The 12,156-nt window shown below is 41.1% G+C and overlaps 1 protein-coding gene across 3 annotated transcripts; it reads left to right on the forward strand.

Annotated features, from left to right (window-relative positions):
• The first annotated feature begins 2,706 nt into the window (after nt 1-2,706).
• trim105 (tripartite motif containing 105) lies at nt 2,707-8,623 on the forward strand. 3 transcript variants are annotated; one of them, XM_005719684.1, is made up of 8 exons: nt 2,707-2,847; nt 2,935-3,175; nt 3,281-3,623; nt 6,069-6,164; nt 6,606-6,839; nt 6,977-6,990; nt 7,126-7,241; nt 7,466-8,623. In XM_005719684.1, exons 3-8 carry the CDS (start codon nt 3,336-3,338, stop codon nt 8,023-8,025), a joined length of 1,308 nt encoding a protein of 435 aa, XP_005719741.1. In that variant the 5' UTR covers nt 2,707-2,847; nt 2,935-3,175; nt 3,281-3,335; the 3' UTR covers nt 8,026-8,623. The 3 variants fall into 3 exon arrangements, with proteins under 3 accessions (XP_005719741.1, XP_005719742.1, XP_005719740.1); XM_005719685.1 differs by lacking the exon at nt 2,935-3,175 and having other exon boundaries at nt 3,307-3,623; XM_005719683.2 differs by lacking the exon at nt 2,935-3,175 and having other exon boundaries at nt 2,708-2,847.
• Nucleotides 8,624-12,156: the final 3,533 nt, after the last annotated feature.

Genomic DNA, 12,156 nt, shown 5'->3' on the forward strand with positions numbered 1-12,156 from the left:
GGGGGGGGGATGATGACTTTATTGTGTCTGGAGCAATTCCCTCTGTAACAAGATGACAGTAAATAGTCATCTGGGACAAAAATTACTTTTTGTTTTGATTTGGGCAGTTTTTGAGGAACTTCAAAAGCGAGGTGAAACGCAAAAAGCAACAAAGATCATAAGATCCCTAGAAATAAATGGGATTAAAAGACTTTAAAAATGCCCTGAATTATTTTATTTTTTTACTGTACTTTCAACCTACATGATTGTTTGAAAGGAATTCACCTGATCAGAATCTTAATAGGATCCTTGAACCTCTTTGGTTTTAGTTTGTGGCAGAATAATTTGATGCACCAATTATCTCAGCACCGGAGATTATACTTGATTGGCTCTTTCTCTTTCTCTCTTCCACTTCTTTTGCTTCCAATTAAAAGAGCCATCCACCAGCCTCCCCATGCCTGGGTCACTCAGCCGGTGTTGAGAGTTTTCTCAGGCTGCTGTGTCATTGATTCACCTGGAAGGGCTCAAATTAATCTTCATAAAAGTGGTTAGTGAGCTATTTGGGACTGAGAATGGTTGAGATTCACTTCTTGTCTCTAGCTCACAAACTGTGGGTGTCCTCGCAACTTGTTTGTCTGTCTTTCTGTGTAATTAACCCAAGCTAAGAAATCTCTTTTGTGCTTTTTTCCCCCCTTTTCCTTTTGTTATTTCCTACCGGGGATACACACTTGACAGATGGTAACCGTACAATGCAGATTAGACCCTTTAGTCATTTGATTTTAGATATTGATTTTAAAGGATACTTTCCCTTTGAAGCTTGCAGATTGGATTCCTCAGAGAAATATTTGTGTGGGATGTTCCAGTCGTTCCTGCTGGTGAACTTTTCTTTTATAAAGGACTTGGTCACCATGTCCAAGAAGGCAGAAGTGGTCCTGTATCTCCCCTATTAAACTGAAATTTAATAGCCACATTCCTTGCAAGCACGCCTGGAGCTAACATTAATGACACCGAGGTCGTATCCTTGGTAATGTTTCAGAGACTTTGGAGGTTTTTAGCAACTTGTGACAGACTGTAGATTTTTGCAATAGTGGATATCAAGCAAATTTCATTATAATTCCACAAACCATCCACTCATTTTACACACTGAGTTCAGTTCACTTATCGCAGCAAGTAATGTGAAATCTTTTGTATAACGTCTTTTGTGGCTCCGGAGGAACCTTTCAGAAATCTAAACAAATAGCTATCTACGGAATCTAAGGAGCTTGGAAAGAAAAGCGACCGGACTTCTATAACTTTCTTGAAGACGTTTCACCTCTCATCCAAGAAGCTTTTTCAGTTCTAACACCAACTGATGGAGAGTCCCAGGTGTTTAAGCCCTCTTAAGGCACAACTCCCACTAGGGTGAAACGTGGGCAAAACTGTTATGGGGGCCTGACCTTTACATGAGACTAGAGTCCAATCCTGTTTTATTAGATGTTTGCTTTACTACTATTCATGGAGATTTAATAGTCATTTATAAGGGATTTGTTCCATCAGAATTATATCTGATGCAATATCTGTGCAAATGACCTAGAAATAACACACTTTAATCTATTTTTTACAGTAAAAGTAAAACGATGCAACTTGACTGTCTTTTCGGAATCAATATTAGATCCAGTATTCTTATTCTTAGTCTTAGTCCTTCCCTGCGTTTGCAACAGACATTGGAGGAAGTGAAAAAGGTAGATTGAAAATAAATATTGGTCGACTGGCAAAGGTGCTGGAGACATTCCTCTGAGATTTTGGTCAATATTGACATGATAGCATCCCAATTGCTGCAGATTTGTCTGGTACACATCCATGACGTAAATCTCTCTTTCCACCCCAACCCAAAGGTGAGCTGTCGGACTGAGATCTGCTGAATGTGGAAGCCATTTGAATACAGAGACCCCATTCAAGAAATCACTTTGAGCTAATTTGAGAGTTTCACTGGAAATGGCTTTCAGAAGATGGGTACACTGTGATCATAAAATGATGGATATGGTTATCAACAACACTCAAGCAGGTGTGGTGTTTAAATCATGATCTGGTACTTAAAGGGCCCAATGTTTGTCGAGAAAATATCACCAACAGTACCCTGAACATTTGATACAAGCAAGGATGGAGCCATGCTTTTATCTTGATTTCCATATTCTAACCATGCTTGCCTAATGTACCAGCAAAATCAAGACTCATCAGAATCTTTCTGATCTTTTACTGCCCATTTCTGGGGCGTCTGTGTGAATTCTAGCCTGAATTTCCTGTTAAGTGGTCATTTGAGTTAATATTACTTTCCTATCAGCTTTATGCAGTGTGGTTATTCTTCTCCGACCTTTAGTATCGACAAAACCCAGAAAACTGCAACTCACTGCATATTTTCAGTTTTTCAGACCATTTTCTGTAAACCCTAGACATGGTTTTGTAGGAAATTCCCAGTCAATCAGCAGATCTGTCTGGCACCAATACCCATTTCTCAATGAAATCCCCTTTCTTCCCCATTCTGATGCTTACTTTGAACTTCAGCAGGTCGCCTTGACCTTGTCTGTATGCCTATAAATGCACTGAATTGCTGCCACGTGATTGGCTGATTAGATATTTGTATTAATGAGCAGTTGAACGTGTGTACCTAATAAAATGACCAGTTAGTGTATATCGAAAATTGCTGACAAAACTCGTTGCCATCTGCTGTTCACCGTCAAACACACTGACCAATCAAACGCGGGCTTGTGGCGCGCGCATGCGCAGAATATAAGACTATTTGTTCCCAAACAGTAGCAGCAGCAGGGAGTAGAGAGCAGAGGGGCGAACTTTGACGTATTCGGTTTTGAATTTCTCCGAAGAACAGACCACGTAAGTTCATCAAAGTATTCATTATGTGACGATTATAGTCACTTTATTGAAGTTCCGAAATGGCTTTTGTTTCTTATTGTTTTGTAGAGGCTGCTACACGTAGCTAAACGCTAACAGGGTCCAGGCAGTTAAGAGCAAACACGCCACCCGAGTAAACACTGCCTTCACAATACAAATCACAAGCTAGCTCGCAAGCCCCGTGATATAGCACCTGATTTCTACTGCTGAGCACCATCAAGTAGGTGCTTAGTGCTAGTATTAAGATGTTTGCACTGCTTTATCAGTGATGGACTTCAGACTGTAGCTGCACACTCTGCTGTGTTTGAAGGTGAACTATTTGTTTTTCCTTTAATTTGTTGGCAGCTGACAGAAAAATCGAAGCTTGTAAAGTATTTGCAGAAGTGGATTGGTAATCTTTTCTGTTTGCCTTCAGACGTTTTGCTTTCACTTCCTGTGAAGGGATCTCAAAGAGGACAGCACCCTTCATCATGGCTGCTGCTGCTGCTGCTGTTCAGTCCACCAGAGGCAGTCTGAGAGAGGACCTGACATGTGCCATATGCTGTGATCTGTTCCGAGAGCCTGTCATGTTGGCCTGCATGCACCATTTCTGCAAATCTTGCATATCCAGGTACTGGAGAGGAACGCAGGGGCCTGTCACCTGCCCACAATGCCGCAAGGAGTTCAGCTCCAAGCAGTTTCAAACTAACTACCTTGTGGCAGCCATGGTGGAGAAGGTCCGTGCCACTACCTCGGATGCTTACACCAAGAACCTAGAGGTTTGTATTTCAGTCTCACTTCATGTTTAACTGTCGTGCTGGCGGTTTTCCAGACAGTTTCTTTGGGTCAGCAAGAAATAAAGTCTTCTGCGATGTTATACAAATAACCTTGTGCTCTTAAGTAGACCGATCAATAGTAATTGACCAGCAAGTAACATCTGGGTTCAATACAGTTATAATTCATGCTTCAGTCCGCGTCCACGTTTGTTTTATTGTTGTTCTGCCCTCAGCCTACCTTATTTGAATTTCTCAGACCAAAGTTCACTCTTCACTCACCCTTATGATACTTTGTATAACAGGTTATGCAACTTAAGCACAGCAGAGGCATTAATATACACTGACAGAATAATAAAAACACTTGTAGGGTTTTTTGTTTGTTTGTTTTGCTGGTTTTAGCAGACAAAAAAATCCTTTTCCACTTTTCCTTAGAGAACAGATAAGAAATTGATCTGTCGAGCAAATATAAGGCTCGAGGCCTCAGCTGGTTTCTTTCACTTAACATAAAAAGTGCAGGTACTTCTAAGGATTCCCGATTGACAAATTAACTTGTCTTTTGTCTTTTTTTTTTGTTTTTTTTTTTGTTGCTTTTGTTTTTTGGAAACCATACAAAACATAAAAAGCTAAAGTAACAAACCACAGACCATGGCAGCATCAGCCATTGGTTTGTAAAGTCACCTGAATTTTAGAATGTATTTATTTAATTATTTTTTTAGGCCAAAAGACACCACATGTGAACAAACTACTTGATTACTAAATTATCGGCTGTGTGCCTGTGTCGGCTGCGTAGGTCCATTGCGTGCGCATAGATGCGTGCAAATGGAGCGCAGGCCTCCCTTGAGCTGTTACACCAGCTAACAGCATAATAACCCATAATATTGGTAAGATAACATAAAATAAAAATAAAATAAAAAATGGATCATGACCAACAACACAAACATGGTTGAGAACTCCAGCTCAGTGATTCCAATTAGGTAATGGGGCTTACACCCTTTATAATTCTGACTTTACATACCTTAACATGTGTTTCAGGCTATAAACATTTAAGCCAGTTTTTTTTCCTTAATAATGATCCCATTTCATATTAGTTTGAACTTCAGCTTAATCTAAGCTTTATCACTATTATTAGCCAATGTCAGCTATTTGCTGATTGATGACTATCAGCATTAATAACAGCTGATTTATCTGATTTTTAAATCACAAAATATCAGTATTGGTCTTAAAAACCTATATTGGGTTGGCTCTAATTAAGATGGCACAGTCATGTTTGCAGTAAAAATACCTGTTTTTGTCAGTTCAGTCTGAAGCAGAGCAGTCCAAAAATTTATAATGTAGCTTATATTTAACAAAAAAGGACATTTTGGCTTCAGTGTATGTTGCTACTGTCTTCATCCTTGGCTGTACATTCTTTAGCTTTCCTGGAAGTCTAGTAGTCGGTACCAGTACCAGCATAATTACCTGATTCTTAAAACTCAATTCAATTCAAATTAAAAAAGAAAAACACAGACGTTACCCTAATCCTTTGACTCAGTGTCATTTCAGAATGACACGAAAATGTTACCAATATATTTGGTTACCAGAAGTGTTAGCATGGTTGCTAAGTATCCTGCTAACGTCACAAGCTCAAGCATTTAACTTTAGACACAGTTGATTTCACAACAGCAATGCTGTTGTGAAATATGAATGTAAGCATATGTAGATGTCTATCTTTTAGCCTCTTCTCTGAAGCATTTCCACACTTGGTGTGAAAGTCAAGATAGCACCGTTTGCATATCATCTTTTAAAAATGTAGTTCCAACCCTTGGTCATCTACCTCAAGTGCTTCCGTACTCGACTCTTACTACTTTTCTTCGCAAGTCGGGCTGGCACTATTACTGCAACTGCACTAGCCGCCATCTTTGGTGTTGTAGTTTGTAGTTATGCATCCCCATGTTGGTACATACTCTGCAAAAAATGAGTAGTATTCCAGATTTTGCTATTGGGTAAAGTTTTTTTTTTTTTTTTTCATCTTCTGATGACATCACTAGTCCAAACTTTAGACAGGTGTATTTTCGCAGCTTTTATGTTACGTATGCAAGTGGATTAAGAACATAATAAAACACAATCAAAATGCTTTTCCATAATGTGGGACCTTTTAAAATGTTGTGTTCTTCCTAGGCTGTGTTTTGTGCTGTAGTTGTACTAGATTCCGTTAGATTGTAATGTATTATGATGTTTCCTCCTCAATACATGCAGAATATAAGAAAAACCTCTGAATGTGATGCAGATCAACTCAACAACAGCACAAAAGCAAAGTTCTCAGATGGGCCTGTGTCTTGAATAGCGTTTACTTCTTGTCCTTAATTATTCCCCCCTTTACTGTTATCGAGTTCCTTCATTCTCTGCATAGTCTCTTTTCTTTAGTGTTCCTATCCCCCACGCTGATTAGATTTGCATACCACTTTGCAGAAACAACTGAAGGAGGCTTTGGAGAGCCACCGCCTGAGGAAGCAGGACTTCATCAACAGCATTCACAGAGACAAAGAAAAGATGAATATTATAAAGGTACGCTCATGTGGGAATCCAAAGGAATGGCAACACTTAAGAAATAAGAACAAGCACGGCCGTCTCTAATGGCTGTTTACAGCATGTTAATGTGCATATTTAGTGGTGCGGAACATGACAAACTGTGCAAAAGCAGGAGCGACGGAAACAAAATGACAAAGTAAGGCAGACAGATGTGGGATAAGAGCTTAAATTTTAGCCGCACACGCTGGGCTGAGATGATGAAAAGGAAATCGTTTCCTTCTTTATGCAGTACTTGTCAGACACGTGGAGCTTTTATGCTAATTGTGACTTCATTCCCATCTGTTTGTATCTCTGGAGATGTGTGTTGTTCTGCAAGATTTTTAGAGCTTTAAGCAAGCAAGCCACGTGTTGGGTAAACGCGTGGCACGACACGGAGAGTCCCGCTCTTATAACGTTAATCATCCCTCTCCCTCGCAGAGTATCGCGGCAGATCTCCAGACGCGTGTCAAAAGTGAGTTCCAAGCTCTCCATCAGATCCTGCACGATGAGGAAGCCTGTACGCTGGAGCAGCTGAGGAGGGAGCAGGAGGAGGAGCTGGTGAAAGTCCAGCACCACCTGGAGGTCACGGAGCAGGCAGCGAAGGAGCTGGAGGACAATATAAAAGCGCTGCAGGAGGCCAGCACTGCCACCCAGGACATCGTACTGACTGAGGTGGGAATTGAAAATAATGTGACCCTATTTATATTATTGTCTGATATTATAAAATCATCTAATTGGGAATTAATTATTTTTCACGAACCCGTTTCAAACAAGCTGTTAACGTGACTTTTTTTTTTCCTTCTCATTAGCTCCCAGCACTGAGGTGAGCGTGCATTTCCGTGTTGTGACCAATTAATTGCTCGTGACAGTTTTTGCGCACATTGTGCTTATGTGACATTTACAGTAATTTACGCTGAGAGCAAATGATCCGAACTCTGTGTTCTTTTTGTTTGCACAGACCATGTGCGCAGGTGGATATCGCCCCGGAGTTTGATATAAATGCTTTCAGTAACAAATACCTGGCTCCCTTACAATACATCACATGGAGGAGGATGTTCAAATCTTTGAAACCAGGTAATTTCCCCCCGATGCTTCATTACACACAAAATGACTGGAGCTGAAAACTGGTTCTGAGTCAATAATGGGAGTAATTAAGGGAAAATGAGTGTAGTGTTATGATAAGCTATTGAGGTGGAAACAGGAGTGGCACCATTATCATGCTGTAAAAGGGTTGTTTTGGAGTTTTGTGCGTTAAAAATCTGTCATTTTATCTCCCAATGAATTGTTTCACCCCATAGGTCCCTCCCTGTTAACGTTTGACGTCGATACAGCACACCCGAGCATTCAAGTCTCGAGAGACAAAACCATAGCGGTCGAATCTAACGTCATGACCCACCACGTGAACCACAACAAGCGCTTCCTTCAGTGCGTCAACATTCTGGCTGCCCAGGGCTTCCAGTCGGGTCGACACTACTGGGAGGTAGAAGTGGGCACCAGCCCTAAGTGGGACCTGGGAGTGGCCTTGGAGAATGTCAACAGGCACGCTCGGATCAAGCTGAGCCCGGAAAGCGGCTACTGGACCTTGCGGCTGCGCAACGGGAACGAGTACTCGGTGGGGAAGCAGCCGTGGGAGAAGCTGCGGGTCAGATCTTCCCCGCAGAGGCTCGGGGTTTTCTTGGACTGCGACGAGAGGAGGGTCTCCTTCTACAACGCCGACGACATGAGTCTGCTCTACTCGTTCGCCAACGGGCCGAGGGGCAAGGTGTTCCCCTTCTTTAGCCCGTGCATTACAGACAGCCGCCACAAACCTCAGCCCATAAAGCTCCTCCACTACCCTCCTGCCGCTCTGTCCGGCTGATATCGCTGCAATCAATCAATGCTTTCTCACACAACACGGTTATCAGCCATTATTTGAATGAGCGTGACGTAAACATTCTTTTCACAAATTCTGACTTGATTTTGCCAGATGCTGTTTTCTATCTTAAAAGCTTTAAAATGTTCAGAAAATTGTCTTACTCATCAAAGTAAAAAAAAAATCCACTTTGTAGTAATCATCGTGCCAAGGCTTATGCACCAATTAGCTTAAATGCAGTATTAAAACGCTGTGCTCTAGCTTAGATGCATCAAATTACATTAATGGCATACTCAGTCTTCAACACATAATGTTTAATAGATGTAGATAAATGACTTTTGCTATGATAATTGGAATAATTGCCAGGTTAGACTCTTTAGACTGACTTGTAAAATCACCAAATTCAGTCAGGGTGAGGTTATTATGCACTTTATTACAAGATTTTGTATGTGATTGTGTAGGAAATAGAAAGGACTCAATCTGTTTATTCGTTTCTATTCATTATGTATGTGTCTAATTTTGAAGCCATGTATCATGAGTTTAAAGTGCTTACGCAAATAAACCGAATCACTTTTTCTTCCTCAAACACTGCCTTTGATTCTTTTCTACAACGCCACACGCTGTGGAAGTGCAAACCCAACACAACTTGAAACGATCAAGGATGCTATTAAGCATCATCAAAGCAAAGTTCGCAACTGCACACTGCAACTGATGTGAATCCAAAGCTATCCTAACAGGAGACACGATGGAGGGTTGCTGACTCGCCTGCACTGGAATTTTTTATTTTAATTTTTTTTCTTTAAACGCGTGAGCCATCGCTGACACTTCCACAGCGAAAACAGGCGGGCTTTGGGTTATCTTTGCAAACACACGACGGCACCGACGTCCTGTTTCCTCCCGCCAGGTGAAAGGTCAGATAAACAGAGTGACAGTGGGGTTGCCTGTGGGTCTCCTGGACAGGCCTCAGGGGGCTGCTGAAGCAGGATGCTGCTGCCTGTGCCTCCTGATTGGGAAAGTGGCACAATAAACTAGACCGGTGGGGGAACTGTTTTTCTGCACAGCAGCTACACGGAATATGCATTCATCATGCTTTTATCACACACTTTCTTTTATGTATGTGTTCAGGTTTAGCAAAATTGCCGTAAATTATGAAGTAAACCTTGTACATTCTTGTTTTTCTCTTCTTTACAGGTCATTCTGTTTGACTCTGTGGAACACATTTGTGCCTTTTGGGTGTGATATACATCTATATACTACAAGACGTTTCTTATTGTAATTAAAACATGTTAGGCAATGTAATGGTAATAGAGCTAAACAGTGGCCAGTCTGTTTAATGGGACACTCAGCTCTACAGAGCCTTTAAGTATCCTATGTAGCTCAAAGCGACACTATTTAATATTTTATTATTAAAACTCGAGAAATGCAATTGTGCAAAAAGTCATTACTTCTAGCTTTCCTCGCCATTTCCTCTTAAATCTGCTTCAGTTTTAGTTTTGTGAAAAAGGAAGTACACCCTCTGGAAATTATTGACCTTTTTAACATATTCAGTTGCAACTGAATAACAGTGGTGGAAAAAGTCAAAACATATTAATATTAATAAGTCCTTTTCATAACAACTTGAACTATCTAACCTCTGCTGTTCTCTTAGCTGTTCAAATCTGTTCATATCGGCATGCCAACATCTAAAGAGCTCTCCATGGTCTTCAGGGAAAAAATTCGATTGTGAATGCCCTCGAGCAGCGAGGGATTCAAAAATAACTTGAAATAAATCATTCCACTGTAAGAAAAATCTTCCACAAGTGGCGTAGCTTTCAAATAGCTGCCAGTTTCTGCGTCACTGATCACTCCAAAAAAGGAAAAAGGACAGGAGAGAAAAAAAGGGAACACCGACATTGATGGGAAGTAAAGCAGAATCTGAAAGTACTGTAACTCTTTCTAGTTGTTTGGTGTCAAAGGGCATTCACGAGAAAGACTACAGAAATTTGACCTTGGATTTACTGTCTAAAAGGAAGATTAAACCAAAGCGACAATTTGATAAAGGGAGACAAAGGGAAAGAAAGATGTGACCTGGACACTCAAATCAAAGATAAGAAGTGCTCAGTCACAGTAACAACAGGGATGTTTGGCGCAGACCAAAGAAGAACTTTATCCCCATCATGGTGGAAACGTTTACGCCTACTTCTTATATTTACTTAAATAGAAGCACTAAAACCACATGATAAAATCAAATCTGTTACAAATAAAAGTCTGAATTTAAAATCTCACTTAAGTATTGTTAGTTAATGAGAGCAGACCCCTAAATATAAATAATCTCCCTCAAGCAGGATTATACTGCTGTATTAAAAACTATTTTCTTATAGTTTTCAATGATTAATCTGCTAGTTGTATGTGATATATGGTTGTGATACATGTAGTCAAGTAAAGAGTGGAGAAGTAGAAAGTGGTATAAATACTAAACACTAAAGTCAAATTTCTATTAGAGCACATCTATCAGCTGTTTTCCTTTATTTACCGGATTTAGGTTGGGTGTCACAGGGCAAGAAGCAAAGTATACGCTGGAGAAGGCTACAGAGGTGACACAGAGACTCAGACCACCACACCTACGGCCAATTTTGGACTGTGGGAGGAAGACACATAATAGACACAGGTGGGAGAACATGCAAACTCCACACAGCCATTGCACCACAGTGCCATCTTAAATAAATATACCCAACATTAGCTGCATACCTTCCATGTCTCCTCATAAAGAACGGGAATGATTATGGAGTGGCTAAGTCAAGAGAAAGTGTAGATAGGCCGTGGCAGATTGCTGCCCCTCCCTGAGCCTGGTTCTGCTGGACCGTTCTTCCTGTTGAAAGGCAGTTTTTCCTTCTCACTGTCGCCAAGTTCTTTGTCATAAGGGCTTGTCTGATCGTTGCTTAATATAAGCGCCAAATCACAAGTATTGATAAGATGAAACTAAATTGAATGATTTGGGGAGGTCTATGCATGAGCCTGTGTGATTTGTATCAAGTTGTCTACAAGAAGTTTCAGCAAAGAAGGATAAAAGCTGCAAATAAACAAATCTGAGATTGAGATTCAAACTTAAGTTTGGATCTGCCTTGAGCTGTGAGAGTTGTCTTGTCCCACTGCTATCCTGATTACATAGTAAATAACTTACATGCAAACCGCGCTGCTCCTACAGTCAGGAGGGCACCGTAACTCGGCATGATCTACAAATGCTAAGAATGGTGGCTACCACAATCAAAAGAAACCCAAAGGAACTCTGCTGAACTGTAACAGCTTCTTCAAAGTAGCTTGGCAAAAGTGCAGTGTAGCGTGGAGGCCCATGGGCATGAACTTCGGCGAAAGAGCGAGAGGGTTGCACGCTTGCTCCACATCCTTCCTATGATAGTAGTTGTAGAGCTGTAATCTGTTTCCTGACCTGAGGATGGGCCGGATGGAGTGCTGGCACTTCAAGGACGAGTCCTTGAGCCCTCGGTTGTCTCTCAGGGGTCGGACGAATTATAAACTGAAACCTTTTCATCTGACACAGCAGAGGCGATTGTGCCATCCTGCGTAAAGCCTATTGTTTGCTATCGCTGTTGCCTGAATGGCTTATGTGTGCGGATTTCTTATTGAATTGGCTGTTCAAGTGTTTTTCGTTTGTTTATGACATTATCTGTTTTATATTCGTAATGAGATTTAGTAACTCCCTGGACAGCGCTTTGTTAGGCTATCATCACAATTTAGTGTGTTTATTTTTCTGTGAAGCCGAAGGCTCTGCCGGCCTGAAACCGAGGGAACATTTTAATTACAACCATTCAATCACAACACTGTGTTTTAAGGTCAGAGAGGTGGATTGCCGTAAGGGCTCCGGAGTGGAAACGCATGCCCACAATAACAAACAATGATCCTTTGACTCCCTGTTATTCAGCTCTCTCCCTGAGGTCAGGCTCTTCATAGCTGAGGAATCACACCATGTTCATATCAAGGAAAAATATTATTTCTCATATGTCTCATCAACAGCTGCTGCTTAATGTGTGGACTGTTCTAAAGGCACAGCAAGGGAGGAGTCCGGAGACACTTTAATGCTGTAATGGATTTCCAAGTGGCGAAGCAGCACATTATTATATATATCTCACTGGACTTGCGCTG

Source organism: Pundamilia nyererei, unplaced genomic scaffold (assembly GCF_000239375.1).
Source record: "Pundamilia nyererei isolate P.nyererei 1_Seehausen unplaced genomic scaffold, PunNye1.0 scaffold00001, whole genome shotgun sequence".
Taxonomy (NCBI): Eukaryota; Metazoa; Chordata; class Actinopteri; order Cichliformes; family Cichlidae; genus Pundamilia; species Pundamilia nyererei.

Excerpts from the sequence above, each read along its gene's own strand:
- trim105 (XM_005719684.1), top strand. The coding sequence starts at position 3,336 with ATGGCTGCTGCTGCTGCTGCTGTTCAGTCCACCAGAGGCAGTCTGAGA. Across the intron at positions 6,165-6,605 it reads AAAAGATGAATATTATAAAG|AGTATCGCGGCAGATCTCCA; the intron begins GTACGCTCATGT and ends TCTCCCTCGCAG. Across the intron at positions 7,242-7,465 it reads GTTCAAATCTTTGAAACCAG|GTCCCTCCCTGTTAACGTTT; the intron begins GTAATTTCCCCC and ends TTCACCCCATAG.